Raw genomic sequence first — 27,992 nt, forward strand, 5'->3', positions numbered from 1 at the left:
ATAGGGTCTCTATGACCTAGATGCAGCTCACCTGGCTATGATTATACTGGTTCTTCAGTTATATGAAACATAGATTTAGGGGAAGAAAGAAACTAATTTACTCCGTGGTGTCTCTTCTCTGGTATGTGTTGGATGTACTTAACTAGAAAGAGTGGGCATTTGAAAGTTTATGTAAGATTTGGATAATTGGCCTTCATCTGCATAAAATGCTGTGGGGGAATTTAACTACCTTAATTTGAAGAAAAAGATGTGTTCCTGGAAAAAGTGGAAAGTTCATATAATTTTTCTAAATTGAATCTTGTTTAACTCGGCTTTGGAATACTCAGTATTTAAAATAAGTGAGATAAAGGGAGAACATTTTTCATAAAACAAATAATCATGCCTCTAATTGGCCTATTCTGATGGTTTAGTTTTAATTGTATTTAAAGAGAATCCATACTTGTATTGCTGTGTTGATATTTTTATATCAAGCTGGGTTGTACCTGCAGGGGCATATGAAGGAGCTTATGGTCATGCCTATCAATTAGAATTTAAAAAATAGTAGATTTTAAACTTTATTTAGTAATATGAGTATTGGGACTGAGAGGCAAAAATCATACCTCTTTTTCCCACATACTTCCTTCCAGTTATGTCCTATCTAATCTCTCCTACTCACTCTACCCTGTCCCAGGTTGCAGGTTTGTGTCCTCAGAACCAGTGGTTTCCTGGGTCCACCCCAGGGGACAACTGCAGGTGATTCCTACAGAGTCAGCCTGGGAAGTGGAAGATGGACAAGGTTTTTGAGACTGTGATGGGAGACTTTTCAAGAATAGAGTTATCAGTGTCCCTACTCGTCCAAGTCAAAGTGCTATTTGCTTGTGCTTCTGCTGTCACTGCTCAATGCAAGATGGCTTGGACTGTGTAGTCAAGAATGTAGGGAGAAGGGCCTAGAGTGTCACCAGCCTAAGGCCTGAGGTGTAGAGGGCCCTGGGGATACCTCTAAGAAGGATATCCTTAAGTGGGGTAGACACCAGGTAGGAGGCAAAATGGGGTTTCCCAATCTTGGGGGCTTTTGTTCACTGAATGGGGAATCCCCTTGCCCTTCTTCTCCCTATTAGGTTTCCTGAAAGCCTTCTGACACTCCCTGTCAACTACACTTGGCTTACAGAGGATGCCGCCCTTTAAGCACAGCCTCCAACATTCTTGATCACCAATGAGCAAATCATACCAGTGGGGGAGCTGAGTCACAGGCACATGAAGTAGGGCTGGGAGATGAGGCCACTGGGTGATGATGTAATCTTCCAGACCCCTGTACCTTTTCTTCTATACTTGGGGTTTCTCTCATGGTTTTCCCCACTTATTCCATATGTTTAGAGACTGTATTACTGTATTGAAGAAAGGATGTTTTTCTCTGTATACATACATATCAGGGATTGGTGCTTTTTTATGTCCAGGCCAAGTGTCTTTTATATGGGTGTCTAATGAGTTCCCGGGTGTGGTGGTATGAGGAGTTAGAAAGCTCAGAAATGGAAAATATTTAACGTTCAGAGTAGCACATGAACACAGCCTGTCCATTTGCATTTTCCCTTTCACTCTGACTCAGCTTCCCCTCTCCCCACCCTATTATTGCCCCTCCACCAGCCCCACCCATTGGCACACCCTGTCTGATCTAGGAAGGATTAACATCTGCCTATACCCAAGCTAGAATGAGAGGTAGAGGGGGAAGGCATGTTAGGTCTGGAGGGAGAAAGTAGAAGGCTGTCTGAATACTTTGGGGTCCTGGAGCCAAAGGGAGAAATGCGAGTTTAGGCACATAATATTTGGGTCTAGGAGGGGACCAGGATCTAAGGGAGAATCCTAGGGTGAACCAGACCGTGTCAGGTCACCAGAGCAGCCTACCAATGCCTGATTTGTTTATCTTCCAGTTATTTATTCAGCATATATGATATACCAGGCACATATCATAAGTGATTTCTCTACGCTTGTTGAATGAATGAAAAAATTGCCACAGGATGAGGGATAATGGAATAATAAAAAATGGAAAAAGAAATTTGAGTCTTTCAGACCTCATCCTTTCCCCAGGTTAATGAGCGCTAAAGTGTGAAAACAGGGGAAATCTCCTGAGAGCTTGACCCTTTTGACAGGAAGTGAAAGAAACCCCGGAGTTCTGATTTCAGAGAAATGTCATTTGTCATCAACCCAAGAAAAGGGAGTTTTCTCTTCGAAGACCACCGCAGCCCTTCCTGGGGTTGCCCCCTTCAGAGCTTGATGGGAGAATCTGAGTCACTCGTACATTCAGTCCCCAGTGGTGGCCCAGATGACAGGGGTCATTTCCACAGAGCAGTTAAGGCTTCCTAGTACTAAGTCAGGGAGAGGAACGACAAGGCATGCTTTTAGCCCTCCTTCACTCTCTCCTTGGAATCCAGATGTTTCAGTCCTTTTTACTTCTGAGGCAGTAGAAACAGCTTCCAGCTGCTAGAGCTCTGACACTTCTCAGAAGAACTAATCCTATTTGAATGATGCTATGTACTGACAAACCACTTTCACATTCATCATGTCATTTCATCTTCACCCTCACCTCCAAATGAGGTAAGCAAAGGTTATCCCTATTTCATGGATGAGGTAACTGAGGCTCAGAGAGGTGACTTGTCCAACGTGACTCAACTAGTAAATGGCAGAGATGAGACTCAAATGCGGGTCTGATTATTCCAAGGTTCTTGTTGCGAGATGAGCTAGCTTACTTGCTTTCTTTTCTTTTCTTTTTTTTAAAGATTTTTATTTATTTGAGAGAGAGGGAGAGTAGAGAAAATGCACGAGAGTGCATGAGTGGGAGGGGAGGGGCAGAGGGAGAGGGAAAAGCAGACTCCCGGCTGAGCAAGGAGCCTGATGCAGCATGAGGCTTGATCCCAGGACCCCAAGATCACGACCTGAGCAGAAGGCAGACCCTTAACTGACTGAGCCACCCAGGCACCCCTTGATTTTTATTTTTTTTTAAAGTAATCGCTACACCTAGCATGGGGTTCAAACCTACAACCCCGAGATCAAGAGTTGCATGCTCTACAGAGTCAGCCAGGCACCTTCTTCACATGAACTTCTTTGACTCTAGAAGTTCACAAATGAAGGAGACAGGAAGGGAGGCAGAATGTCTTGAATCTGGAAGTAGAGGAGGTGGTCTCTCCTAGAGGGGTGAAGTAGAGCCAGGGGTATAAAACCACACCCCCTTGGGGGACTGTGGCAGACTGATACTTGGGACACCCAATGGAAGACTGTGAGGTCAGGGGCGGGGCTAGCTCCAGGGGGGCCCCAAGAGCCCCAACAGCAGTTCAGAACATGCGGTGTCCAGGAGGAAGCTACAACCGGTGAGTGGTTGCTTCTCCCCAGCTGAGACTTTCCTCCCATTACACCCCTTTTTCTGTCCACTTCCTACCAACTTGTGGCCTTCTCCCTGAGGTGTCCAAGTAGTAATCCTCCCCACAAGGGTCCTTACTCATGATGAGCCCACACTGAGGAATATGCCTACTGGGCACTGAGACACTTAGGTCTGTCTCTTAGTATCTGGGTTCCCAGTTCTCTTCTTAAAAGTCACTGTGGTAGTTTTGATGTGTGATAAATTGCTGCCTTGTTGGCTCTTTCTATTCTTTGCTTTTGGCTTATGAAAAACAAAATTAAAGCATTTCCTTATCCTATTCTGGAAAGAAAATAGCCTCTTCCTATATAGTTCCCATTTTCCTTTCTCCCACTTCCTCAGGGGTCAAAACTTTCTCCAAAATCTCTCTCCATCCTTGATGGAAACCTTCTCTTCTGTGGCTTCTGCACCTACACTCTCAACCCACTGGATGGGTCTCTTCTAGGTCCTTCTCTGACGACATGTTCTAGAAGTTTCAGCCATAGGGAGATAATTGATTGATGCCATAGGGCATGCCCTCCTGCAGCTATGACCTCAGTCTTACTGTCCTTTCTGCCTCTCAGAGTACTACTCAGCTCCATGTGAAGGGGTGGGGGTGGGGGTGGGGCGGCACTAGCTTTCAAAACTCTTCCATGAAGCTGTGTCTTGCTCCATCCCTAACTGCAAGGTCTGACTGGGTCTTATAGTGATCTCTTTGTCTGGAAAGAAGAAAGCCTGGCCTGCACCAAGGTATCTTTCCCTGCAGAAGGACTTAGAGTAGCAGAAATATCAGCATCTGCTCTCTTTTAAGTCGGAGACTGCCAATTGGCAGGACTCATCTATACTAGCCTTGAACCCACTATTTTATAAGGTCGTTAAGTGCCTTATCCTTACTCTTTAAGTCCTGAATATGGTCTAATTCCCATTCTCCTGCCACCCCCACCTTCACCCCTACCCCCTGGTCCGTTATGATTCTGGATAAGCTTGGGTCCTCTCTTGGGTTAATTTGTTCCATTCAGAGCACAGACAGTTCTGAACCAGCAACTCACTCTTTCTCCCCTCACCTCCACAGGCTTGAGAATATGCTGTTCGTCCCTCCCCTTTCCACCATGGACTCAACACTGTGGCCTTTCTTTCAGGTCCTCTGAGATTGGTATCCAGGCAAGGCAAAATGCCCCTGTTCCCGACGACAAGACTGCCTAGCCCCTATGGCTCTGATCGGCTGGTACGGCTAGCAGCCAGGCTCCGGCCAGCACTATGTGATACCTTGATCACTGTGGGAAGCCAAGAATTCCCTGCCCACAGCCTGGTGCTGGCAGGTGTGAGCCAGCAGCTAGGCCGCAGGGGCCGCTGGGCTCTGGTGAAAGGCATCAGCCCTTCTACCTTTGCCCAGCTTCTGTACTTTGTTTATGGGGAGAGTGTAGAACTGCAGCCTGGAGAACTGGGACCCCTTGAGGAAGCGGCCAGAGCCTTGGGGGTGCAGTCCCTGGAAGAGGCATGCAGGAGGGCTCGACGGGACAGGGCTAGAGAACTGGGTCCAGGGCTTAAGGAACATCAGGAGGAGCCAGAGAAACCCACAAGGGATTCTGAGAGAGGACTGGAGGGACATGGAGAGCAGAGACCAGAGCAATTTGTTAAAGCTGGTTGGAGAGAACAGGAGACACTATATGAGCAAAGTCCACCAAGAGAGAGCCCTGAGATAGCAGAGGCAATGCAGGAGGGTGCAGGGGAGCAGATGAGATCAAAAGAAAAACTCAAGCAATCCCCTTTTGGCCATGGGGGAACAGATGGGAAGCAAGAAGTGATTATGTGGGTGACAGAGAGTCCAGAGGGCTCTGAGGAAAGTCTGCGGGAGTTCTCTGGCCCCCTTCCCCCACCAGGTTCCTTCCAAACAAGCGTCATTCCTAGGCCCTGGTGGGCTGAGGCCCCTTGGTTGGGGACGGGCCAGCCTGCCCTATGGAGCATCCTGCTGTTGCCACCCAGATATGGCACTCCCTTCTCCCACAGCACCCCCATCACTGGAGCCTGGCAGGAGGTCTGGCGTCAGGACCAGAGGTGAGTGAAGAGCCTAATGGAAGACCTCCCTGGCTGGGAGGAAGTGGCTCAGGATAGGCAGCAGTGATGGGTAGAAGGGCACCACATCTCTTATCTCTACTGTACATTTCCTGAACTGGTGATAGGACAAGAAGCTTCCACCACAGGGGAATTCAAAGCCCAGCCCCTGAGGAGGACTCATGACACCTCCCTCTCCAGGAAGGGTCTGGCCAGGACCCCAGGTTTTGCCAAGGCTAACTCTTCCCCACCCCATCCCCAGGATCCCACTGTCCCTGAACCCTGAGAAAGGTCTCTGGAACCAGAACCAGTTGGCCAACTCCAGTCCTGCCCCAGGTAAGCCCATCAGTGCCCTGTACAAATGCTGTAACATGGTCTCTCTCTCCTAAGGCTGGGACTCCAGGAGTCCAGCCTGAGTAGGGCACCTCCTTCACTCCGCTCCCTCCAGGTTCCCTCCCCCAGGGCCCCACAAAGCTCAGTCTTGGGGAGATGGAAGAGTCTGATCAGAGGCACACAGGTGAGTAGGGTGAGGGTGCTTTTGCCTCAGCCCCACTGTAGCTCCTGATGTCTTGTCTGGGAGTACCAGTGGTCAGATTTGGGATTCCAAGCCCTGACCTCCTTTGCCTTCTCTGTCCCCACAGGTGCACTTGCAACCTGTGTGGGTCATGTGAGTACAGCAGGCCCATCTCCCCAACAACCCCCCCCACCCCCACCTGCTCGCTCTCGGCCCTATTCTTGTTCTGTCTGTGGAAAAAGGTTCTCACTCAAGCATCAGTTGGAGACGCACTACCGAGTCCACACAGGTATGGGCTCCCCGCCCAGTGCAAAGTATCTGCTCCCTTCCAAACACCGGTCTGTCGGCTCTGTGTGGTTTGCTCCCACACAATTCCCTTGCCCAGTTGCCCATTTCAACCCCTATGCCAGACTTCACCCCCTTCTTTCCTTTACCGGCCTCCCCCTCCACTGCCCTAGGAGAGAAGCCCTTCTCCTGTAGCCTCTGCCCCCAGCGCTCCCGGGACTTCTCAGCCATGACCAAGCACCTGCGGACGCATGGGGCCGCACCCTACCGCTGCCCTCTGTGCCGAGCCGGCTGCCCCAGCCTGGCTTCCATGCAGGCGCACATGCGCGGCCACTCGCCCAGCCAGCTCCCACCTGGATGGACCATTCGCTCCACCTTCCTGTACTCCTCCTCTTCGAGGCCGTCCCGAGCCTCGACCTCTCCCTGTAGGTCCCCTTCCTCCACCACCTGAGGGTGTTGATAGCTTCTTTGGCTTCAACCAACAATACGATTAAAGAATGAAAGACGGGCCGACAGGCTGGCTAGGTTTCTGACCCAGCACCGCAGCTATGGCAGCCTAGCAAATTCGGCTCCAAGAAGCACCGCAGGAAAGGCGCTGAAAGCCTTCTCCCAGATGACCGCGGGCCCCAGAATCCTGGGTCAGCGAGCCCGTGTGGGGTGTGGGCAGTGAAGTTTGCACGAGTGAAAATTATGCGGGAACTGGCGATTCCATAATCAAATAAAGAGTTTCCTGTGCCCTCCTCTCAGAAGCCGAGTCCAGACTTTAGTCTGTGAGCAGGGGAGAGGGAAGGAAGAGCAGCCTTGCCCCTTGTCCTGTGGCGGCCCCTGGTGGCGGTGCATCCACCGTTCAACGCGGGGGGCCATCTCCATCTCCCGGGTCTCCCTCTTCTCCCCCAGAGGTAGGGACCCGTGAGGGCCGCGAAGTCCAGGCTAACTTAGCAGCAAGCCCTGTTGGCAGAGGCTGTGAGAAACCAAGTTATTCGCCCCTTCCACAGCAAGCAATGGTGCGCAGAATCTGAGTCTGGGACCCCCAGCCCGGGGCTCGAGGAACGCGAGCTCCACCCTCCTCCTCTCCTTGAGCTTTCAGCCACCCTCCTCCTCCCGTGCGCAAGGACCGCAGAGCTGCGGCCTCTCGAGCATCTCCCCTCCATGCTGCGCAGAACTGCAGCCGAGGGGCGCCTCCAACTGAGACTAATCCTTTGCCGCTGCCCCTTTCCTACCTACCCCACGCCTCCTGCAGCCGCGAACTTCATTTCCCAGTGTCTCTGGGACACCCATGGTCTGAAGCCCACTGCACCCTGGGAGTGGTAGTTCATATGTGCCCTGGTCTCGACAAGAACAATGGGAGGAGTTTGGGGCAAGAACCACACTTCCCGGCAGCCCCGGAGATAATTTTCTGAGTCCGGTTAAGACCCTACAGTCTCAGCTCTCGCGGCCCTAGCTCCCGGCGGAAGGAGCGAGGCGCCTGGACTACATTTCCCGAAAGTCCCTGCGCCTCACCCCTCTCGGGCCGCAACACGGGGTCTATGCTCTTCAGGCGCGGTCTAAGGGTGACGGCCGCCTGGCCTCGGACTCCCGCTCCCGTGGTGCCCCGCGCGTGGCCGGCCCAGCCCCCGGCTCCCGCTGGCCCCGCGGCGGCGCTGGTTACTGTCGTGAGCCGCAGCCGCCCCGCCCCACCTCTCCCTCCCCTCCCCCCGGTCCTGCGCACGGGCCGCCCCTCCCCCCGCCTCCCCGGCCCCTCTCACGGTGCCAAGATGGCGGCGGCGGCGGGCGGCGGCAGTTGCCCCGGGCCTGGCTCCGCGCGGGGCCGCTTCCCGGGCCGGCCGCGGGGCTCCGGCGGGGGCGGGGGCCGCGGCGGACGGGGCAGCGGGGCCGAGAGAGTGCGAGTAGCTCTGCGGCGCGGCGGCGGCGCGGCGGGGCCGGGCGGAGTCGAGCCCGGGGAGGACACGGCCCTGCTCCGTTTGCTGGGGCTCCGCCGGGGCCTGCGCCGGCTCCGCCGCCTATGGGCCGGCCCGCGCGTTCACAGGGGCAGGGGCCGGGGCCGGGGCCGGGGCTGGGGCCCGAGCCGAGGCTGCATGCCCGAGGAGGAGAGCAGTGACGAGGAATCCGACGATGAGGTGAGGCAGTCGGAGGCGTCCCCAACGCCGGGCGGGGCGGAGGCCGGGGGCTTCCAAGGGTCTGGGTGGCCCCGAGGGGTGGCGTGGGGAAGCGAGGTTCTTAGGGCCCCTGCGGAGGGAAGGGGCCCTGGAAATAGGCCTGGGGGAGATAGGTTTCACGGAGCTGTCGGTGAAAAAGGCCTCTGAAAGTAGAAAAGCCCGGGGCTGCAGCTGGGTACTTGGGCCTGAGGCACGTTCTGCAGAAGTGTCCGGGGCTGGTGATCTTGGTAGTTGGCAAAGCTATTGCAGTAGAGGTTTGAGCGAGAAGGCTATGGGTACTGCATGCCCAACCGGTGGTGGTTGACAGCAGCGTGGCTTTAGTGGACCCAGGCTAGGTTTCTCTGGGCTCTTACCTGTAGGCTGCTCCACTTGGTCTCATAATCTCTGACACATCACTGGTTTCACCAGTACCCCCGATTCCTCTTCTTACTTAAAGTGGAGAGATGGTAGCATGATGGAGGGCTTCCTCTTGGGGGCACAGGTTGAAGAAAAATGAAATAAAGGTTGAGACTGGGAACTCTAGCAGGTCTGAGTTCAGCTCAGGATTTACCCCCAGCCTTTCAGAAAAGTCAGGAGGGTGTGGGTTGTATTACTTAGGACAGTTTGTAGTCACCTGAGGGCTTAGAGTAGAGCTTATTATGGTAAACCATTTGAAACGTACGTACATACACACACACACACACACACACACCCAAACCCAACTTGAGTGCCCTTATTCTCATCTTTATTCAGGAGAAAACTGCATCCTGAGAGTGTGTAAACAGTAGTCCCACCTTTTTCTGAGTTGGAGATTGAGGGAGACTTTGGGTAGTGTCTACCGCCTGGCCTGAGAAGACCCAGTTCTGTTCCCTTCTGGGCCAGCGAACCACTGACGGCTGTGCTGGTGTAGTCCGGTGCAGGGGATGGGGGCTCACAATACCCTGTGCCTACATCCCTAGGGAGAGAGTCTTCTCTACTTTTCGTATCTTCCAATCTTTAAGTTGTTCTCTAAATAGGTAGGGGTATGTTAAGGGGGAAACTGGGCATATATCTCCATACCTGAATCTCAGGTGGAATGAGGGCTTTGGCACTGACTGCTGTTTCTCCCCTCCACCCCTGGTCCCCTAAATCAGGAGTTTCAGGGTTTTCATTCAGATGAAGATGTGGCCCCCAGTTCCCTGCGCTCTGCGCTCCGATCCCAGCGAGGTGAGTGACGGGGAAACTCTACCTCTATAGCTTTACAGGAATGTTACTGTTGCTCTTCATGTCAGCTCTTCCCTGTTTAACTAGAGTCGCCATCAGTTACGTAGCGTGTTTTGTGTTCAGAGCCCAAGCTAGGCTGGGCTGTGGGGGAAACAGACAAGTAAGACTTAGTTCTTGCCCTCCTGGAGTGCCTTCTTCAGTCTACAGGGCTAGCTTGACCCATCTCCCCACACCTATTCTCCTTTTAGGTCGAGCCCCCCGAGGTCGGGGCCGCAAGCATAAGATGACCCCCATTCCGCCTCCTCGCCTAGCAGATGTCGCTCCTACCCCCCCAAAGACTCCTGCCCGGAAACGGGGTGAGGAGGGCACAGAACGGATGGTGCAGGCACTGACTGAACTTCTCCGGCGGGCCCAGGCACCCCCAGCCCCACGGAGCCGGGCATGTGAGCCCTCCACTCCACGTCGGTCTCGGGGACGGCCCCCAGGACGGCCAGCAGGCCCCTGCAGGAAGAAGCAACAAGCAGTAGTGGTGGCAGAAGCAGCTGTGACAATCCCCAAACCTGAGCCCCCACCTCCTGTGGTTCCCGTAAAACACCGAACTGGCAGCTGGAAGTGCAAGGAGGGGCCTGGCCCAGGACCTGGGACCCCCAAGCGTGGAGGACAGTCTGGGCGAGGAGGCCGTGGAGGTAGAGGCCGAGGCCGAGGCGGGCTTCCTCTCGTGATCAAGTTTGTTTCAAAGGCCAAAAAAGTGAAGATGGGACAATTGTCCTTGGGACTTGAATCAGGTCAGGGTCAAGATCAGCATGAGGAAAGCTGGCAGGATGCCCCCCAAGGAAGAGTTGGATCTGGATCGGGAGAGGGCCCCTGCTGGAGAAAGGAGCTAAAGCTGGAGGAGGAGGGAGAGAAAGAGAGAGAAGAAGAGAAAAACAAGGAAGAGAAAGAAGAAAGGGTAGAGAGAGCTGGACCTGAAGAAGAGATGATGCTAGCAGAGGAAAAGGAAGAGGCAAAGCTGCCATCCCCACCCTCGACTCCTCCAGCCCCTCCACCCCCTCCCCCGCCGCCACCATCTCCACCTCCTCCACCTCCTCCACCTCCTCCACCCCTCCCATCCCCCTCAACTTCTCCTTCATCCCCACTTTGCCCTCCACCACCCCCAGTGTCCCCTTTGCCCCCACCATCGCCTCCACCGCCTCCTGCCCCAGAGGAGCAGGAAGAATCCCCTCCTCCGGTGGTCCCAGCTACATGCTCCAGGAAGAGGGGCCGGCCTCCCCTGACTCCTAGCCAGCGGGCAGAGCGAGAAGCTGCTCGGGCAGTGCCAGAGGGTACCTCTCCTCCCACTCCAACCCCCAGCACCACCATGGGAGGCCCTCCGGAAGACAGCCCCACTGTGGCCCCCAAAAGTACCACCTTCCTGAAGAATATCCGGCAGTTTATTATGCCTGTGGTGAGTGCCCGCTCCTCCCGAGTCATCAAGACACCCCGGCGATTTATGGATGAAGACCCCCCCAAACCCCTAAAGGTAGAAGTCTCACCTACTCTGCGGCCTCCTGTTGCCACCTCCCCACTTGCCCCCCCAGAACCAGCACCAGCTCCTTCTCCACCGCGTGCCCCAACCCCCCCATCTACCCCAGTCCCACTACCTGAGAAGAGACGGTCCATTCTAAGGGAACCTACATTTCGCTGGACCTCGCTGACCCGGGAACTGCCCCCTCCTCCTCCTGCCCCCCCACCGGCCCCGCCCCCACCTCCTGTCCCTGTCACTCCATCCCGGAGGCCCCTGCTCCTTCGGGCGCCTCAGTTTACCCCAAGCGAAGCCCACCTGAAGATCTACGAATCGGTGCTTACTACTCCTCTTGGGGCCCCTGAAGCCCCTGAGCCAGAGCCTCCTCCCGCCGATGACTCTCCAGCTGAGCCTGAGCCACGGGCAGTGGGCCGCACCAACCACCTCAGCCTGCCTCGATTTGCTCCTGTGGTCCCCACTCCTGTTAAGGCCGAGGTGCCCCTTCCTGGGGCTCCAGCTCTGAGCAATGGGCAGCAGTCTCAGGCTCAGCTGCAGCAGCCCCTACAGGCCTTGCCAACCCAGCTGCTGCCCCAGGCGTTACCACCACAGCAGCCACAATTACAGCCACACTTACAACTGCAGCCGCAGGCACCGCCACAGCAGCCCTCACCACTGGACAAGGCCCGTACTGCAGGCTTGGGCTCCTTACCGCTGTCTGGTGTGGAGGAGAAAATGTTCAGCCTCCTCAAGAGAGCCAAGGTGCAGCTGTTCAAGATCGATCAGCAGCAGCAGCAGCAGAAGGTGGCGTCTTTGATGCCGGTGAGCGTGGCGCTTTGGCCAGGTTTCTGCACCCAGTCATCCAGCCTCGATTCTCTCAGTTCTCTCAGTTTTCATTAACGTTCTGCCTTCTCAGACCCCCTCCAGTATTTCAGGGAACCCTCAGAGCCAGTCCTTCCCTGTTTCTCAGCTGCCTGTGTTCCTTCCCTGGCCCTCCCCCGTGCTAGTCCCCTGGTCCTATCTTTCCTCATTTTCCAGCCTCTGACCCTGTTTATTCCCCCACCAGCCGAGCCCTGGAGGGCAGATGGAGGAAGTCGTGGGGACTGTCAAGCAGATCTCAGATAGAGGTTCTGTCAGGTCTGAAGATGAATCGATGGAAACTAAGAGAGAGAGACCGTCGGTATGGAGTGGGAGGAGGGCCCTCTGAAGAAGGCTGGTAGCAGGAGCACAAGGGGCAACTTCCCACATGTATTCCTGGTTTCTCCTCCCCTAGGGCCCCGAGTCCCCCGTGCAAGGCCCCCGTATCAAACATGTCTGTCGTCATGCTGCTGTGGCCCTAGGTCAGGCCCGGGCCATGGTCCCTGAAGACGTCCCCCGCCTCAGTGCTCTCCCTCTCCGGGATCGGCAGGACCTCGCCACGGAGGGTAGGGGCGGGTGTGTTGTGGGAAGATTTGACAGCTGTGTCAAGTTTGGGGGCGAGCACATGCACCAAGAGCCTAGGAGAGTGGGAGCTGAGTTGGATGCTTGGGGCAGGTGGCAAGTAGGTTGGAGTACTAGGTCTTAGAGCAGATTTGGGGGCACCTGGGACGTAAGCACTGTGGGAAAGTCGGGACCAGAGCGCCAGTTGAATGAGATCTAGGGGAGAACAGGGAACTGAGGTAAAAGGCCCTGGTGGCCTTGTGGCTCCATTCCTTCCTCTCCATTGCATTAGATACATCATCAGCATCTGAGACTGAGAGTGTCCCATCACGGTCTCGGCGGGGAAAGGTGGAGTCGGCAGGGCCTGGGGGAGACTCAGAGCCTGCAGGGTCTGGAGGGACCCTGGCCCATACACCCCGGCGCTCACTGCCCTCCCATCATGGCAAGAAGATGCGGATGGCACGGTGTGGACACTGTCGGGGCTGCCTCCGTGTGCAGGACTGTGGGTCCTGTGTCAACTGCCTGGACAAGCCCAAGTTTGGGGGCCCCAACACCAAGAAGCAGTGCTGTGTGTGAGTAGTCAGGGCACAGCCTCTGTTCCCACTCGTGGTTGTCAGTCACCCAGGTCTCCTGCCCCACCAGAGAAGTGGGATTGGCATCCTTGTGGAGAGCTTCCTCTCTTCCCCCAGACCACCAGTCCCCTACCCTGGTGACGTGCTGCTCCCCTCCCCAGATACCGGAAGTGCGACAAGATAGAGGCTCGGAAGATGGAACGGCTGGCTAAAAAAGGTAACAAGGTTTGAGGAGTATTTCTTTATACAAATTTACTTAGATCCATGGCGTGGAAGAAACTGTTTTCTTTGCTCTCCTCCTTTTATCTTTGCAGTCTGTTACCTCTGTCATCTTTCCATCATGTGCTTTTATATCTCTCCTGTACTCGTTCTCTTCTGCCCCACTTCTTTTTGGCTTTTTGCATCCCAGTGTCCCATGTCCCTGGCTGAGCTCAGATCCTACTAAGTCCCCTGTTCCCACAGGCCGGACGATAGTGAAGACGCTGTTGCCCTGGGATTCCGATGAATCTCCTGAGGCCTCCCCTGGTCCTCCAGGCCCACGCCGGGGGGCGGGAGCTGGGGGGCCCCGGGAGGAGGTGGTGGCCCCCCCAGGGCCCGAGGAGCAGGACTCCCTCCTACTGCAGCGCAAGTCAGCCCGGCGCTGCGTCAAACAGCGACCCTCCTATGATATCTTCGAGGACTCGGATGACTCAGAGCCTGGGGGTCCCCCTGCTCCCCGGCGTCGGACCCCCCGAGAGAATGGTGCGAATTGCTTGCTGTTTCTCCTTTCAGTCAGTCCTGTGTCTTGGCGGGGGGCGGTTTCCAGACTGGGGCCTGTATCTGTGGGATAGAGAAAGTAGCTGAGTACAGAGATGGTGTTTGGGGTGGACAGGGAGAGTGGGTGTATAAAGTTCTCAGTAGCTTATCGAGCCAGGTCTAGGAGTTATTCTGTTGGTTAAAGGCGGCCGTGGGGATCCAGGTAACATTAGGGGGGTGTGGAGGAAAGGGGTGGGGCAGGGAAGAGGGGGACCCTCACCACTTATGTGTGCTGCCTAGAGCTGCCAGTGCCAGAACCCGAGGAGCAGAGCCGGCCCCGCAAACCCACCCTCCAGCCTGTGTTGCAGCTCAAGGCCCGAAGGCGCCTGGACAAGGTCAGCACGGCCCCACACCAAGAACCCTGAGCCCTGTGGAAGGCATGGTCCCGCCCTTCAGGAGCTTCCTAGCAAGTCAGGGTAACGGGCTCATCTGAGTGCCGTGTTGTGTCCACACCAGAGGACAGGCCCTGAGGGGTAAGGCAGGTCTGTCCTTCTGGAAAGCAAAGTAGGATCTGGGCAAAAGACAGGGTTGGGCAGGCTGGGGTAGAGGACAGTGTGGAGAGAAGTCTGCAGAGGGTGAGGCTGGCAGCCTTCTGACCACCACCATTCTCCCTAGGATGCTTTGGCCCCTGGCCCCTTTGCATCTTTTCCCAATGGCTGGACTGGAAAACAGAAGTCCCCTGATGGAGTGCACAGGGTCCGTGTGGATTTTAAGGTATGGCATTGAGGGAGAGGGTCCTTCAAGGACCGTGTTTGAAAGAAACCTGTGGGTTGTATCTGAGAAACCAGGGCTTTAAAGATGGCTGTGGCTGTGTTCCTGGCTGCTCTCTGATCCCGCATCCTCTTTCCTCAGGAGGATTGTGACCTGGAGAACGTGTGGCTGATGGGTGGCCTCAGCGTGCTAACGTCCGTGCCAGGGGGGCCACCGATGGTGTGCTTGCTGTGTGCCAGCAAAGGCCTGCATGAGGTTGGATCCCTGCCTTTTTCCACAGCCCCCCAGGTCTCCATTGGCCCTTACTGCCTGATTGCTTGGGCCCTTTCTACAGGGTCTCATCCCTTGGCCTCCTGGCCTCACACTGTGCCCATTGTTCACTCTCCCCACCCCCAGCTGGTGTTCTGCCAAGTCTGCTGTGACCCTTTCCATCCGTTCTGTCTGGAAGAGGCCGAGCGGCCCCTGCCCCAACATCATGACACCTGGTGCTGCCGCCGCTGCAAGTTTTGCCACGTCTGTGGGCGCAAAGGCCGGGGATCCAAGGTTTGGGCACAGGAGCCATGAGAGTGGGTGGAGGCATGGAGGAGAGGGGTATACTTGTGCCAGTAGGTTCTGCCATTGTTATTTTTCTCCCAACTTCCAACAGCACCTCCTGGAGTGTGAGCGCTGCCGCCATGCTTATCACCCAGCCTGCCTGGGGCCCAGCTACCCAACCCGGGCCACACGCAAACGGCGCCACTGGGTGAGAAATGAGGCCCACATACCTTGCATTGGAGTTCTAATTAAGGCCACTACTACCCCCAGACTGGAAGGTTGGAGGTCCTTGTGAGAGTTTATCTGATAAATAGCATTTTCTCTTCCCAAATTTCACATAGACAAGACGTGTGTGCAGAATTTGTACAGAATGGTTGCAGAATGCAGAAGGGTTCATGCATTCCATGGTCCTGGGCTCAGAATCCCCTGCCCCTGCCTGACCTCCACTCTTCCTTGTCTCCTTCTGTCAGTCTCCCCTATTTTATTCCTGTTCCTCCCTCCTCCTTGCTTCTCTTGTACACCTTTTATCTGTCTTTCCTCGTATGTCTCCTGCTTACCATCCATTCCTCTTTGCCCATCTCCTCCCACTGTACCCCCCACACACTGCTCCAGCCTGCTCCCCCTAACATCACCCTGCCCCCCCCCCCCACCCAGATCTGCTCAGCCTGCGTGCGCTGTAAGAGCTGTGGGGCGACTCCAGGCAAGAACTGGGACGTCGAGTGGTCTGGAGATTACAGCCTCTGCCCCAGGTGCACCCAGCTCTATGAGAAAGGTGGGGACCTGTCAGGGGACCTGGGGGACACCGGGCAGTGGGCCAGGCTCCTAGACAGGCAGGACAGACGTGGTTTTCTAGTGGCTTTGTATTCCTCTTGTAGCCACAGAACCTTTTCTTCTGTTCATGGTAGTCTCCCACAGAAGCCTATCCAGTACCTCAAGTGGAGGGACACAGTTCTCGGGGCAGCGGGAGTCAGCCTGGATCCCACCATTGTACAACCTCTTCTTGGAACCTTGAGTCTCCACTGATGACCTTGAAAACCTGGGCTTTCCCCATTTGTTCAGGCAGCATGTTAGCAAGGTTGTGAGGCATTGGGGCTGCCAGGCTGAAGAGGCTGTATCCTCAGCCAGTGTTTTGAGGATGGTAGGGACCCAAGATAAGGCATAGCAGAGGCAGCCCTCACAGCAGCCAAATGGGGGCTGGCTCCAGACAGGACCTGCAAGGGGTAGGTGGTGGCCCCAGCCCCTCTGACTTGCCCTTTTCCTCCCTCTTCTGCAGGAAACTTCTGCCCAATCTGCACACGCTGCTATGAAGACAATGACTACGAGAGCAAGATGATGCAGTGTGCGCAGTGTGACCACTGGGTGCACGCCAAGTGCGAGGGGCTCTCAGGTGAGTAGGCAGAGTGCCTGGGCTGCCACCTCTGCCCCGGGGTGAGGGGGCGGGGTGTCCTGTCCTACCCCCATAGGCCCTCATGGGACAGGTGTCATAGATGTATGTCTTTGGCAGCTCCTCTGGGCTGCTGAGAGCCCTCACGTTCTCCTGAACCATTCTCTCTTGTCCCACCTTGGCTGTTTCAGATGAAGACTATGAGATCCTTTCTGGGCTGCCAGACTCAGTGCTGTATACCTGCGGACCGTGTGCAGGGGCCACGCACCCCCGCTGGCGAGAGGCCCTCAGTGGGGCCCTGCAGGGGGGCCTGCGCCAGGTGCTCCAGGGTCTACTGAGCTCCAAGGTGGCGGGCCCACTGCTGCTGTGCACTCAGGTCTGCGGGGCTCAGGAGGTAGGAAGGGGTGGGGCCACGCCCAGCACCAGTCCTGCTGACTTTCTCTCTCTACAGTGTGGGCAGGCTGGAAAGCAGCTGCACCCAGGCCCCTGCGATCTGCAGGCAGTGAGTCGGCGCTTCGAGGAAGGCCACTACAAGTCTGTGGTGAGTGGGACATTGAGAAGAATAGGTGGGTGCCAGGAGGAGGGGCCTGTGGGTAGGGTGGGGGCTCTGATCCTGACAAGCCCCCTTACAGCACAGCTTTATGGAGGACATGGTGGGCATCCTGATGAGGCACTCGGAAGAAGGAGAGACCCCAGAGCGCCGGGCTGGAGGCCAGATGAAGGGGCTCCTACTGAAGGTGAGAACTGTGGAGGATGTCTCTAGAGTGGCTTGAGTGGTAGTGGGGAGGAGAGTGTGGGTCCTTCAGACCCTGCCCCTACCAACTTTCCCGGGGAAGCCAGTTCTCATCCTGTTAACCCGCTCCCCAGCTACTAGAGTCTGCGTTCGGCTGGTTCGACGCCCACGACCCCAAGTACTGGCGACGGAGTACCCGGCTGCCGAAGTGAGTGAGGCTGGGTAACAGGAGGGGAACCAGGGAATAAGGGCAAAAGCAAGGGCACCTGGGAATCCAGGGTCTCGATCCTGGGCTGAGAATAGACGAGGAACAGAGTTAGCGTCAGCATGAGAATTCTCAGTGGTTCTAGGCCAGCAAAGACTCAGATTGTGCAGTTAGCTCACTTTGTTTCTACTTTGGGCAAGGTAATGTTGGGGAATAGCAGTGAGTAAGCCATGTTTGGGGGTTTGAGCAGGCACATTAGTGCCTGATGATCCAGATGGTGAGAGTGGTGATGGGAAAGTTCAGGGGGCTGTGGGAGCCCAGCGAAGGTGTTTAGGGCTAAGGCTTCTCGGAAGAGATGACATCCAAGCTGAGATGTGGAAAAAGAGTATTCCAGGCATGAGGAACAGCATTTCATGTGTTATAGGTGGCATGAGGGGCCCTGGCTTATTTGGGAGACTGGGAGAAATGCCACATGGAGAGAGGACCAAGTGTGTCATGGCATGTTTGGGCTAAGATTGTGGGTGGCCACCCTTGTTAGACGTGTCAGATGCTGACCCTGCCTGTCCACAGCGGAGTTCTTCCCAATGCTGTGTTGCCCCCATCTTTGGACCATGTCTACGCTCAGTGGAGGCAGCAGGAACCAGAGACCCCAGAATCAGGGCAGCCTCCAGGGGACCCCTCAGCAGGTATTGGGAATTGGGGACTGACGCCAGGGACTCTGAGTTGGTGGGGCAAGCTCTAGGTCTTGATTCTGGGACTTGCCTTCCCACACCTCTTCCAGCTTTTCAGGGCAAGGATCCAGCTGCTTTCTCACACCTGGAGGACCCTCGTCAGTGTGCGCTCTGCCTCAAATATGGGGATGCGGATTCTAAGGTGAGGGCTACCATATGAAGCCCAGATTGTGGGGCCTAGTCACTGGGGCCTTTCCTCACACCATTTCTCCTCTGCCCCCAGGAGGCAGGACGGCTCCTATACATTGGGCAGAATGAGTGGACACACGTCAACTGTGCCATTTGGTCAGCTGAAGTGTTTGAGGAAAATGATGGCTCCCTCAAAAACGTGCATGCTGCTGTGGCTCGAGGGAGGCAGATGGTGAGAGCCCGGGCCTAGAGAGGTGGGCAGCCCCAGGGTCTCGGGGTAGGGCCCCCCACCCCCACCCGCCACAGGGGAAACCGCTCTTGTTTCACAATTTCTACCCCAGCACATCCTTTCACTGCCGGTCCTGGGTACCTTTTTTGGTTGTCCCAGGACTCTGGTACTTCAGTGATAGTGGCTCCCTCCACCCCCACCCCGTGAATTTGGGCCTGAAGCCTGGGAGATTAAAAGTTAGATCTTTTGTTGATTGAACCTGTGCTGGATGCTTTCTATACAGTAAGACACTTAGCTCCTACTGTGTCCCTTGAGGTGAGGTATTTCCTGGGTTAGAACCCCTCCTCACCAGTGTTGGGGTGCTGTATAATGTCTCTGGCTCAGGAAGTGAGACTTGGGGTGATATATACGGGGGGGGGGGTTACAAACGTGAAGATTAAATGAAATGATACAGGTTTTACATTAAAATGGTGTGAGAGAGCACCTGGCTGGCTCATTTGGAAGAGTATACGACTCTTGGTCTTGGGGTCATGAGTTCAAGCCCCACATGTAGAATGTAGTGATTACTTAAATAAATATTTTTTTTTTAATGGTGTGAGAAAGATGGTAAATATTGCTTGGTAAGTGTTAGATGTTGTTATTTTTCTTGCTATTGCAACACTCTGCTTCAGAAAATCTGAAATAGTTTTGATGTGTACCTGGCCCTGGATGCAGCTAGGGAAGAGGGTATGTTTGATGAGTGCCTTTGCTTTGCGAGGTTCTGGGCTAGACAGGCCCAAACAGAGTCTCCAGGACAGTGATGCTGAGCATCAGACCCTGGTCTCGGTCACTGGCTTCTCCCCTCAGCATCCCCTTCCAACCGTAGCGCTGTGAACTCTGCCTGAAGCCTGGAGCCACAGTGGGCTGCTGCCTGTCCTCCTGCCTCAGCAACTTCCATTTCATGTGCGCCCGGGCCAGCTATTGCATCTTCCAGGATGACAAGAAAGTTTTCTGCCAGAAACACACAGACCTGCTGGATGGCAAGGTGAGCCAGAACCATGGGGGAAACACACCCTACTGCTCTCTCTTCCCGTCCCACTCATAGTTCCCTGCAGCCCCTTAGCCCTGTCCCCAGCTGCCTCTTGGTGTCTTCCTTGTTTTCCTGAGTCCTTGAGCCAAGCCCCCAGATGTCCATTCGCTGCCTCGAAGCCTTCCCTCACATCCCCCTTGCCCCTCACCAATCCAGCAGCCCCATTTGCCACCCACCTTCCAGGAGATCGTGACCCCTGATGGGTTTGATGTTCTCCGCCGAGTCTATGTGGACTTCGAGGGCATCAACTTTAAGCGAAAGTTCTTGACGGGGCTCGAACCTGATGCCATCAATGTTCTCATTGGTAAGCCTTTTGCCCTCTACCCTGGTCTTCCTGACCCTGCCTGGCCCACCCTCCTGATCTCTTCTCTGTATCACAGGCTCCATCCGAATTGACTCCTTGGGTACCCTGTCTGATCTCTCGGACTGCGAGGGACGGCTCTTCCCCATTGGCTACCAGTGAGCAGCCCAGAGGGCCTAGGTGGGATGGAAGGACTCCAGGACAGGATCCCATTTCCCAAGTTGTCCTGACCCTCTTACCCACACGCCCACCTGACAGGTGCTCCCGTCTGTACTGGAGCACAGTGGATGCTCGGCGGCGCTGCTGGTATCGGTGTCGGATTCTGGAGTATCGGCCATGGGGTCCCAGGGAAGAGCCAGTTCACCTGGAGGCAGCAGAGGAGAATCAGACCATTGTGCACAGCCCCGCCCCTTCCTCAGGTAAGGGCCTTGGAATGCCCTCATTTCCTTCCCTGAACGCTGCCCTCCCCAAATGGTTACCCACCAACCCAATTCCTCTCTTCTCTAAAGAAACCCCAGGATATTTGCCATTCTTCCTTTTGTCATCATGGCAATAAGTGATCACTTAATAGCTATAAGTTACGCACCAGGGACCGTGCTCAGCATTTCACAGGAAGTAAAGGGAGAGCTACCTGCCTGTGGGGAGTGGCAGCTTCTGGACAAACAGACTTAGGGCATGTGCTCCTGTGATGCTCCCGCAGCCCTCTGAGGAAGGCACAAGCTCTGCTGTGCTGCAGGTCAACAAGGGCAGTCGCTCTGCACGGTGACATCAGGGTTCAGGGCAATTTGGTCCCCTCATAGCCGAGCCAGTGCTGAGGGATGTAGCTGAGAGCCGGGTGGCACACAGCAAAGATGGGGCTGGGAGACTGGTAAAAGGAGAGGTTGTGGGCTGAATGGGAGGAGGAAGAGATTCAATTGTGTTTGCAGGGAAGGGGTTTGTGCCAGGTTGGAGCATGACATGAAGTAGAGAAGGGAGGAGGGTGCAGCCATCCTGGCTGTTAGCAGGGGAGTGTTGGAAGGAGGCGGCAGAGATTTGTTCTCACAGATTGGGTGGAGCCAGGTAATGGGGAGCCCCAAGCGCCAGGACCAGGATGGGGCAGATGTGTTTGATGTGGCAGGGATGCGCGGCACAGGTGAGAAAGTGGTAGGACTGGCCCTGCTGGAGAGAGGGCAGTGCCCCTTGCGGCATGCGGGGCCTGAGTCAGAACAGTAGGCAGCCGGGAACGGGGAAGGTGGCAGAGATGGGTGAGGAGGGGTTACAAAGGGCCCCTGATCCGGGCATGTGTGGAGGTTCTGAAGAAGCCACAGAGGGGTGTGGAACCTCGGTGATGACTGGGAACGAGTGCACATTGTGACCGGACCATCGGCAGGGGTGGGGAAGGCTCAGTTGGCTCAAAAGAAGGGAGGGTGTGTGAGGAGAGGCTTTGACAAAGAGCCCCTGCCATTCCTGAGGCCATTCTCCTGCCTCCTCAGAGCCCCCGGATCATGTGGACCCCCCACCAGATACAGATGCCCTTATCCCTGGAGCTCCTGAGCACCACTCACCTGTTCAGAACCTGGACCCCCCACTTCGGCCAGATCCAAGCAGTGCCCCTCCTCTGGCCCCCCGCTCCTTCTCGGGGGCTCGAATCAAAGTGCCCAACTACTCACCATCCCGGAGGCCCTTGGGGGGTGTCTCCTTTGGACCCCTGCCCTCCCCTGGTGAGTACCTGGGAGTGTCGGGGAGAGGGGTGGGTGGGTGAGGCAGGAGCTCATGGCTGACACTGACCCTTCCCCCCACAGGAAGTCCATCTTCTCTGACCCACCACATCCCCACGGTGGGAGACCTGGACTTCCCAGCTCCCCCCAGACGTTCCCGTCGTCCCAGCCCCCTGGCCCCAAGGCTGCCGGCATCACGGCGGGCCTCTCCCCCTCTCAGAACCTCCCCACAGCTCAGGGTGCCCCCTCCTACCTCAGTCGTTAGAGCCCTCACACCTACCTCAGGGGAGCTGGCTCCCCCTGGCCCAGCCCCATCTCCTCCACCACCCCCTGAAGACCTGGGCCCAGACTTTGAGGACATGGAGGTGGTGTCAGGACTGAGTGCTGCTGACCTGGACTTTGCGGCCAGCCTGCTGGGGACTGAGCCCTTCCAGGAAGAGATTGTGGCTGCAGGGGCAGTGGGGAGCAGCCATGGGGGCCCAGGGGACAGCTCAGAGGAAGAGGCCAGCCCAACCCCCCGCTATGTCCACTTCCCTGTGACTGTGGTGTCTGGCCCTGCCCTGGCCCCTGGTGCCCTTCCTGGAGCCCCCCGCATCGAACAGCTGGATGGAGTGGATGACGGCACGGACAGCGAGGCAGAGGCCATCCAGCAGCCTCGGGGCCAGGGGACTCCTTCAGGGCCAGGAGTGGGCCGGGCTGGGGTCATCGGGGCTGCAGGGGACAGAACCCGACCTCCTGAGGACTTGCCGTCAGAAATTGTGGATTTTGTGTTGAAGAACCTAGGGGGGCCCGGGGAGGGAGGTGCTGGGCCCAGAGAGGAGCCACTCCCCCCAGCGCCTCCCCTGGCCAATGGCAGCCAGCCTCCCCAGGGCCTGCCCTCTAGCCCAGCTGACCCCACTCGGACGTTTGCCTGGCTCCCTGGGGCCCCAGGGGTCCGGGTATTGAGCCTGGGCCCTGCCCCCGAGCCCCCCAAACCCGCCACATCCAAAATCATCCTTGTCAACAAGCTGGGGCAAGTGTTTGTGAAGATGGCTGGGGAGGGTGAACCCGTCTCACCCCCAGTGAAGCAGCCACCTCTGCCCCCTCCCATCCCCCCCACAGCCCCTGCTTCCTGGACTCTGCCCCCAGGACCTCTGCTGGGTGTGTTGCCAGTGGTAGGGGTGGTCCGCCCTGCCCCACCACCACCCCCTCCTCCACTGACACTGGTGTTGAGCAGTGGGCCCCCCAGCCCACCCCATCAGCCCATCCGCATCAAGAGGGTGTCCACCTTCTCTGGCCGTTCCCCACCAGCGCCGCCCCCAAACAAGACCCCCCGGCTGGAGGAAGACGGAGAGTCCTTGGAGGATGCTCCCCAGGGTCCAGGGCTTAGTGGCAGCGGGTGAGTGAATGTGCCTAGTCTAAGGAGGAGGGCAAGAGAGGTGGGCAGGAGAAGGCAGCTCAGCCTTCTTGGGGTTCCTCCCCCAGGTTTAGCCGAGTGAGGATGAAAACGCCCACAGTGCGTGGAGTTCTTGACTTGGATGAGCCTGGGGAGCCCACTGGGGAGGAAAGCCCGAGGTGAGTAGCCAGTGCCCTTTCCCTAGAGGCTCTGGGATCTCCGTCCCTTCCTCTTTCTGACAGGTGTCTCCTCACAGGCCCCTCCAGGACCGGTCCCCTCTGCTGCCACTCCCTGAAGGTGGTCCTCCCAGGGCCCCTGACGGTCCCCCTGACCTGCTGCTTGAGTCCCAGTGGCACCACTACTCAGGTAAGAACCAGCCTTTCGCTCTCAATGCCTCCTTCCTTATGCTTGCCTCAGCTGGGTGATGGTCAGATGCAGAATTGGTCCACTTCAAAAGATAGACCTTGTGCACCGACCTGGCTCGGAGCCTGAGACTAGGTATTCAGAGTTAGAAAGATGCCCTCGGAGCTTGTGGCCCATGGCAGAAACAGATGAAGTTTCAGCTCCACGTGAGAGGCCCTTCGAAAGTGCCCAAGAGCCTGGGGGTTGGCTTCAGAGCCTAATCTGCCAGGGTCAGAGGGTTAGGTCCCTAGTAAAACTGAGCAGTGTGGGGGCTGTCAGAATTAGAGATGGGATTTAGAGCGTGCAGGTAGACAAGAGCACCTGGGGGTCAGCCAGTGAGGATGGAGCTCACCTAGGATCGAGAGGGGCAGGAGTAGGAAGAAGCGTTGCCCCGGAGGACACCAGACATGGGTCCTAGGATTGGTGGAGGAGGGGGTGGGGGGGGGCAGGGCGGACCACCCCTACCACTGGCAACACACCCAGCAGCGGTCCTGGGAGCAGAGTCCAGGAAGCAGGGGCTTTTGGGGGGGTGGGAGAGGGCAGAGGTGGCTGCTACACTGGAGGTGAGAATTGAAGACAGTGGTTGATGAGGAAGCCAAAACAAGACCCAGGCATCTTGCCGGCAAGCTTGGCTAAGGGTCTGAGAGGAGAGGGTGGGCAGCAGCCCAGAGGGGTTTGTATGAGGGCTGAGACAGCAAAACCATGAAGGAGGGTGAAGGGGGCCTGTGGATGGAAGCAGGGGTGGGAGGAGGCGTGGCGGTTGGATTTGAATAGGAGACCACTGAGGTGGAGCAAAGGGAAGGTCAGTGCACTTGCAGAGCCATCAGGACACATGATCCGGGGCATGTGGAGTGGATTGGGCTGACAGCCTCGGTGAAGCTGGGAGGGCAGTGAGTGCTCTGTTGGTTATAGAGGGCAATGGGAGAGCGGGTAGGCTACAGCCAAGCGAGCTGGTAACTGAACAGCCTGAGGCTCGGAATTTCTCCTGGCCCCAGCCCTGTCCGGATGTGTGGATTGTCTCGTTACGTAGCGCTGACTTACTGAGCGTGGAAGCGGAGCGAGGTACACGAGAGACCGCTTAACTGAAAGACTGCGTATGGGGGTCAGAGGTGGTGTGAGGATATGGCAGTGACCATGACGAACAGGTCCCCACCCTTAGGGACCACGCCATATTTTGGTAGAGGAAACAGACACGTACATTAGCAAGTGTACTGCAGCTGAGAACGAGCGCCGTGAGAAAGAAGGCAATGAGAGCACCCGGGTGAGGCCCCTGTAGTCAGCCTGTCGGGTTCAGGGAGCAGAATGGAGGTGAGGCTGGGGTAAGGGCAAAGCGAAGGCGGAAGAAGTTGTCAGAGGTGAACCCAGGGGCACTGAGGCCTGGAGATGATGTGGGTCACACAGCAAATCAGCTTTGGAGAGTTGCCTAGTGCTGGGAGGGCATGCAGTCGGGCTGGCCCAGAGGAGTGGTGTGGGGAGCAAGTGTGGCCACGTGGGTCCTGCCTCTCCTAAAGCACGCTCCACTCAAACTTAGGTACTCCCCGCCCTCCCCCTCCAGACATGACGGTCAGTCCTCAGTCCACAGCGTGCTTGAGTGAGCCACTGCATCTGGGATGATCGCCCCTTCCTTGTAGCACTTTCTTCCCTAGCTTCCAAAACCCCACTCCTCTCCTCACCTTTCTGGTCAGGTCTTGTCATTGCCCCAGCCTGTCACTTTGGTGTGTCCCAGTGCCCCGGCCCTCTGTCTGCACTTACTCTCAGGTGTTCTCATCTACTTCGTGGCTCTAAATCCCACCTCTTACTCTGAGAGCCAGAAGATGGGTAGTTGGGCTCCTGGATCCTGCTACCGGCTCCCTCCCCATCTCCTTGCAGGTTGCAAGGGCTGGTTTTCTAAGAGGAATTTCAGACTCAGCATGTCCCAAACTAAGCCCTCTACCTTCACCCCAAACTTGTTCCTCCCTCTCCCTCACCATCTCAGTCATCAGCAGTTTTATCATTCCAGTTATTCAGGCCCCAGACCTCAGAGTTGTCCTTGACCCTCCACTGGCTCTCACATCCCCAGCTCCTACAGCAGCAAGTCCTCTCTGTTCTAAGATATTCAGCCCCTGAGAAATCCTTTAAATAGCCCATAACGTACATGTACTTGAGTCTGTAGGTAGGGGCCTATATAATAAATTTGTAATATTTACAGAGATGTGCTGCATATAAAAAAAATACATGTGTAAAATATACTTCTGGTATTTTTAATTTTCTGTGAGAGAAGAATGAGGGGTGGATGAGCATTTTTGGTAAACTGGGTTTGAGTGAGCCAGAAGTGTCTCCTGCAGAGCCAGGGCAGTCCAGGCCTCTACGGAGATGCTCATCTCTCCAAGAACGCTTACAGAAAAGGGACCGCAGGCTCTTTAGGAAAAAAATAATGTCCATCCTGTAGGGCTCACGGGGCAATTAGAGCAGGAAGAGAGCCCTCAGACCAAGTATCTGCTTATGCAGGGAGGCCATGGGAGAGGGTGGGGAACCCGGGACTTTGGACTCCAGGAGGGGTGATCCTCACCTGCTCTGACCTGCTGCTTGGGACCAGGTGAGGCTTCAAGCTCTGAGGAAGAGCCTCCATCCCCAGAGGACAAAGAGAACCAGGCCCCCAAACGGGCTGGCCCGCATCTGCGCTTTGAGATCAGCAGTGAGGATGGGTTCAGCGTGGAAGCGGAGAGCTTGGAGGGTGAGTCGGGAGTGGGGGTGACGGGGGAAGGTGTCCAGTCGAGCCCCATCCTGACCATTCTGGCCCTGCTCTCTCCTCAGGGGCATGGAGAACTCTGATTGAGAAGGTGCAAGAGGCCCGAGGGCACGCCCGGCTCCGGCATCTCTCCTTCAGTGGTAAATGGAGAGGCCGCAGGGATGCTGAGAGCTGGGAGGACTCCCAGAGGACAAGATGGGCCTCTGACATGATGCATGTGTCCTCACCTTTGACTGTCCCCAGGAATGAGCGGGGCAAGGCTCCTGGGCATCCACCACGACGCTGTCATCTTCCTGGCAGAGCAGCTGCCCGGGGCCCAGCGCTGCCAGCACTATAAGTTCCGCTACCACCAGCAGGGAGAGGGCCAGGAGGAACCACCCCTGAATCCCCACGGGGCGGCCCGTGCCGAGGTCTATCTCCGGTGAGAGGTCTGGGGAGCCCTGTGGGGGTTCTCAGGCGTGGGAGTTAGGTCTTTAGAGGTTGGAAACTGAGGCCCGGGAGAAGATGCCAGGGCACTCCAGGAACTATTCCTAGCATTCACGTCAGAAGAATGAGCCCCATCCATTCCCCTTTGCCTGTGTCTTCAGGGGTAGCAGTATTTCTTCTTTGCTAGCAGCAGGCCCAAGCCAAAGGAATAGGTAGATGGCACCTCTTTGAAGGAATGGCTGTTATCCTCCCTTCTTTCCTCCCTCCCTGCTGCAGGAAGTGCACCTTTGACATGTTCAACTTCCTGGCCTCCCAGCACCGGGTGCTCCCTGAGGGAGCCACCTGTGATGAGGAAGAGGATGAGGTGCAGCTCAGGTCAACCAGGTATGGAGGGCAGGCCATGGTGTTGGGGGTGTTCTGGAAGGGTCCTAAAAAGGGTGACCAGGGGCAAGAGAGGTCATTCCTGGGTACCAGCCTGTGACACTGCTGACCCTACCAGACGTGCCACCAGCCTGGAGCTGCCCATGGCCATGCGCTTTCGTCACCTCAAGAAGACATCCAAAGAGGCTGTGGGTGTCTACAGGTTAGTGGGGTTGGGGGGAGGATGCCCCTTGGGTGGATGGACAGGTGCCCTGGTGCGGGGCCGCCTTGGTTCTGTACCCCTGCCCCCTGAGCTCCCCCTGGCCCGTCCTACCCTGCAGATCTGCCATCCACGGGCGGGGCCTATTCTGTAAGCGGAACATCGATGCCGGCGAGATGGTCATCGAGTACTCTGGCATCGTCATTCGCTCCGTGCTGACTGACAAGCGGGAGAAGTTCTACGATGGGAAGGTGGGCTCCCCGGGGCCGTGGGAATGAGGCGGGTGAAGCGGGGCTGCTCCGTTGGGGACAGGGCGCCCGACGGCCCCTCGCAATCCCTGCAGGGTATCGGGTGCTACATGTTCCGCATGGATGACTTTGACGTGGTGGACGCCACGATGCACGGCAACGCCGCCCGCTTCATCAACCACTCGTGTGAGCCCAACTGCTTCTCCCGCGTCATCCACGTGGAGGGCCAGAAGCACATCGTCATCTTCGCGCTGCGCCGCATCCTGCGTGGTGAGGAGCTCACCTACGACTACAAGTTCCCCATCGAGGATGCCAGCAACAAGCTGCCGTGCAACTGCGGCGCCAAGCGCTGCCGTCGCTTCCTTAACTGAAGCCACGGCTGCCTGCCACGCCCCCTGCTGCCGTCTGGCCCCTAGTCTGGGGGCTCCCGAGTCCCTCCCAGAGCATCTCACGCCCACCCTCCTGCTCAGGGTGGATGTGGGCATGCAGGTGGCAAAGGCCCTGCCTCCACCCCTCCAGCCCACCCAGCAGTCGCCCCCTTCCTGTCCTGGGGGCCCAGGATGTAGATACTGTACAAAGGTTTCTAAATCCCTTCTTTTCTATGCACTTTTTTATTTAAGAGGGTGGGTTCCCAGGTGGGAACCTCCCATAATAAAGTCTGTCAATGTTTGGA

At 56.5% G+C, this 27,992-nt stretch overlaps 2 protein-coding genes across 5 annotated transcripts; both read left to right on the top strand.

The window, feature by feature from the left end:
- Positions 1–2,778: 2,778 nt before the first annotated feature.
- ZBTB32 (zinc finger and BTB domain containing 32) lies at positions 2,779–6,950 on the top strand. 2 transcript variants are annotated; one of them, XM_087870693.1, is made up of 7 exons: positions 2,779–3,338; positions 4,348–4,352; positions 4,444–5,419; positions 5,679–5,752; positions 5,865–5,933; positions 6,058–6,219; positions 6,389–6,950. In XM_087870693.1, the coding sequence occupies exons 1-7, from the start codon at positions 3,238–3,240 to the stop codon at positions 6,664–6,666; spliced, it is 1,665 nt and encodes a 554-aa protein (XP_087726819.1). In that variant the 5' UTR covers positions 2,779–3,237; the 3' UTR covers positions 6,667–6,950. The 2 variants fall into 2 exon arrangements, with proteins under 2 accessions (XP_087726819.1, XP_045655881.1); XM_045799925.2 differs by lacking the exon at positions 2,779–3,338 and having other exon boundaries at positions 3,990–5,419.
- Positions 6,951–7,954: 1,004 nt separating this feature from the next.
- KMT2B (lysine methyltransferase 2B) lies at positions 7,955–27,992 on the top strand. 3 transcript variants are annotated; one of them, XM_045799926.2, is made up of 37 exons: positions 7,955–8,332; positions 9,484–9,556; positions 9,802–11,873; positions 12,118–12,231; positions 12,325–12,475; positions 12,763–13,042; positions 13,204–13,259; positions 13,505–13,783; positions 14,078–14,172; positions 14,453–14,551; positions 14,690–14,803; positions 14,945–15,091; positions 15,195–15,290; positions 15,737–15,854; positions 16,356–16,469; positions 16,658–16,842; positions 16,918–17,007; positions 17,099–17,203; positions 17,334–17,407; positions 17,975–18,090; positions 18,186–18,277; positions 18,359–18,496; positions 19,359–19,517; positions 19,746–19,866; positions 19,943–20,021; positions 20,122–20,282; positions 21,336–21,563; positions 21,645–22,938; positions 23,025–23,114; positions 23,192–23,301; positions 25,913–26,050; positions 26,131–26,205; positions 26,309–26,486; positions 26,768–26,875; positions 26,991–27,074; positions 27,193–27,322; positions 27,415–27,992. In XM_045799926.2, exons 1-37 carry the CDS (start codon positions 7,970–7,972, stop codon positions 27,688–27,690), a joined length of 8,202 nt encoding a protein of 2,733 aa, XP_045655882.2. In that variant the 5' UTR covers positions 7,955–7,969; the 3' UTR covers positions 27,691–27,992. The 3 variants fall into 3 exon arrangements, with proteins under 3 accessions (XP_045655882.2, XP_087726820.1, XP_087726821.1); XM_087870694.1 differs by lacking the exon at positions 12,118–12,231; XM_087870695.1 differs by lacking the exon at positions 9,484–9,556 and having other exon boundaries at positions 8,224–8,332.

The sequence above is a fragment of the Ursus americanus genome, chromosome 21, assembly GCF_024610735.1.
Source record: "Ursus americanus isolate L20-20 chromosome 21, mUrsAme1.1.p, whole genome shotgun sequence".
In the NCBI taxonomy this organism is placed as follows: domain Eukaryota; kingdom Metazoa; phylum Chordata; class Mammalia; order Carnivora; family Ursidae; genus Ursus; species Ursus americanus.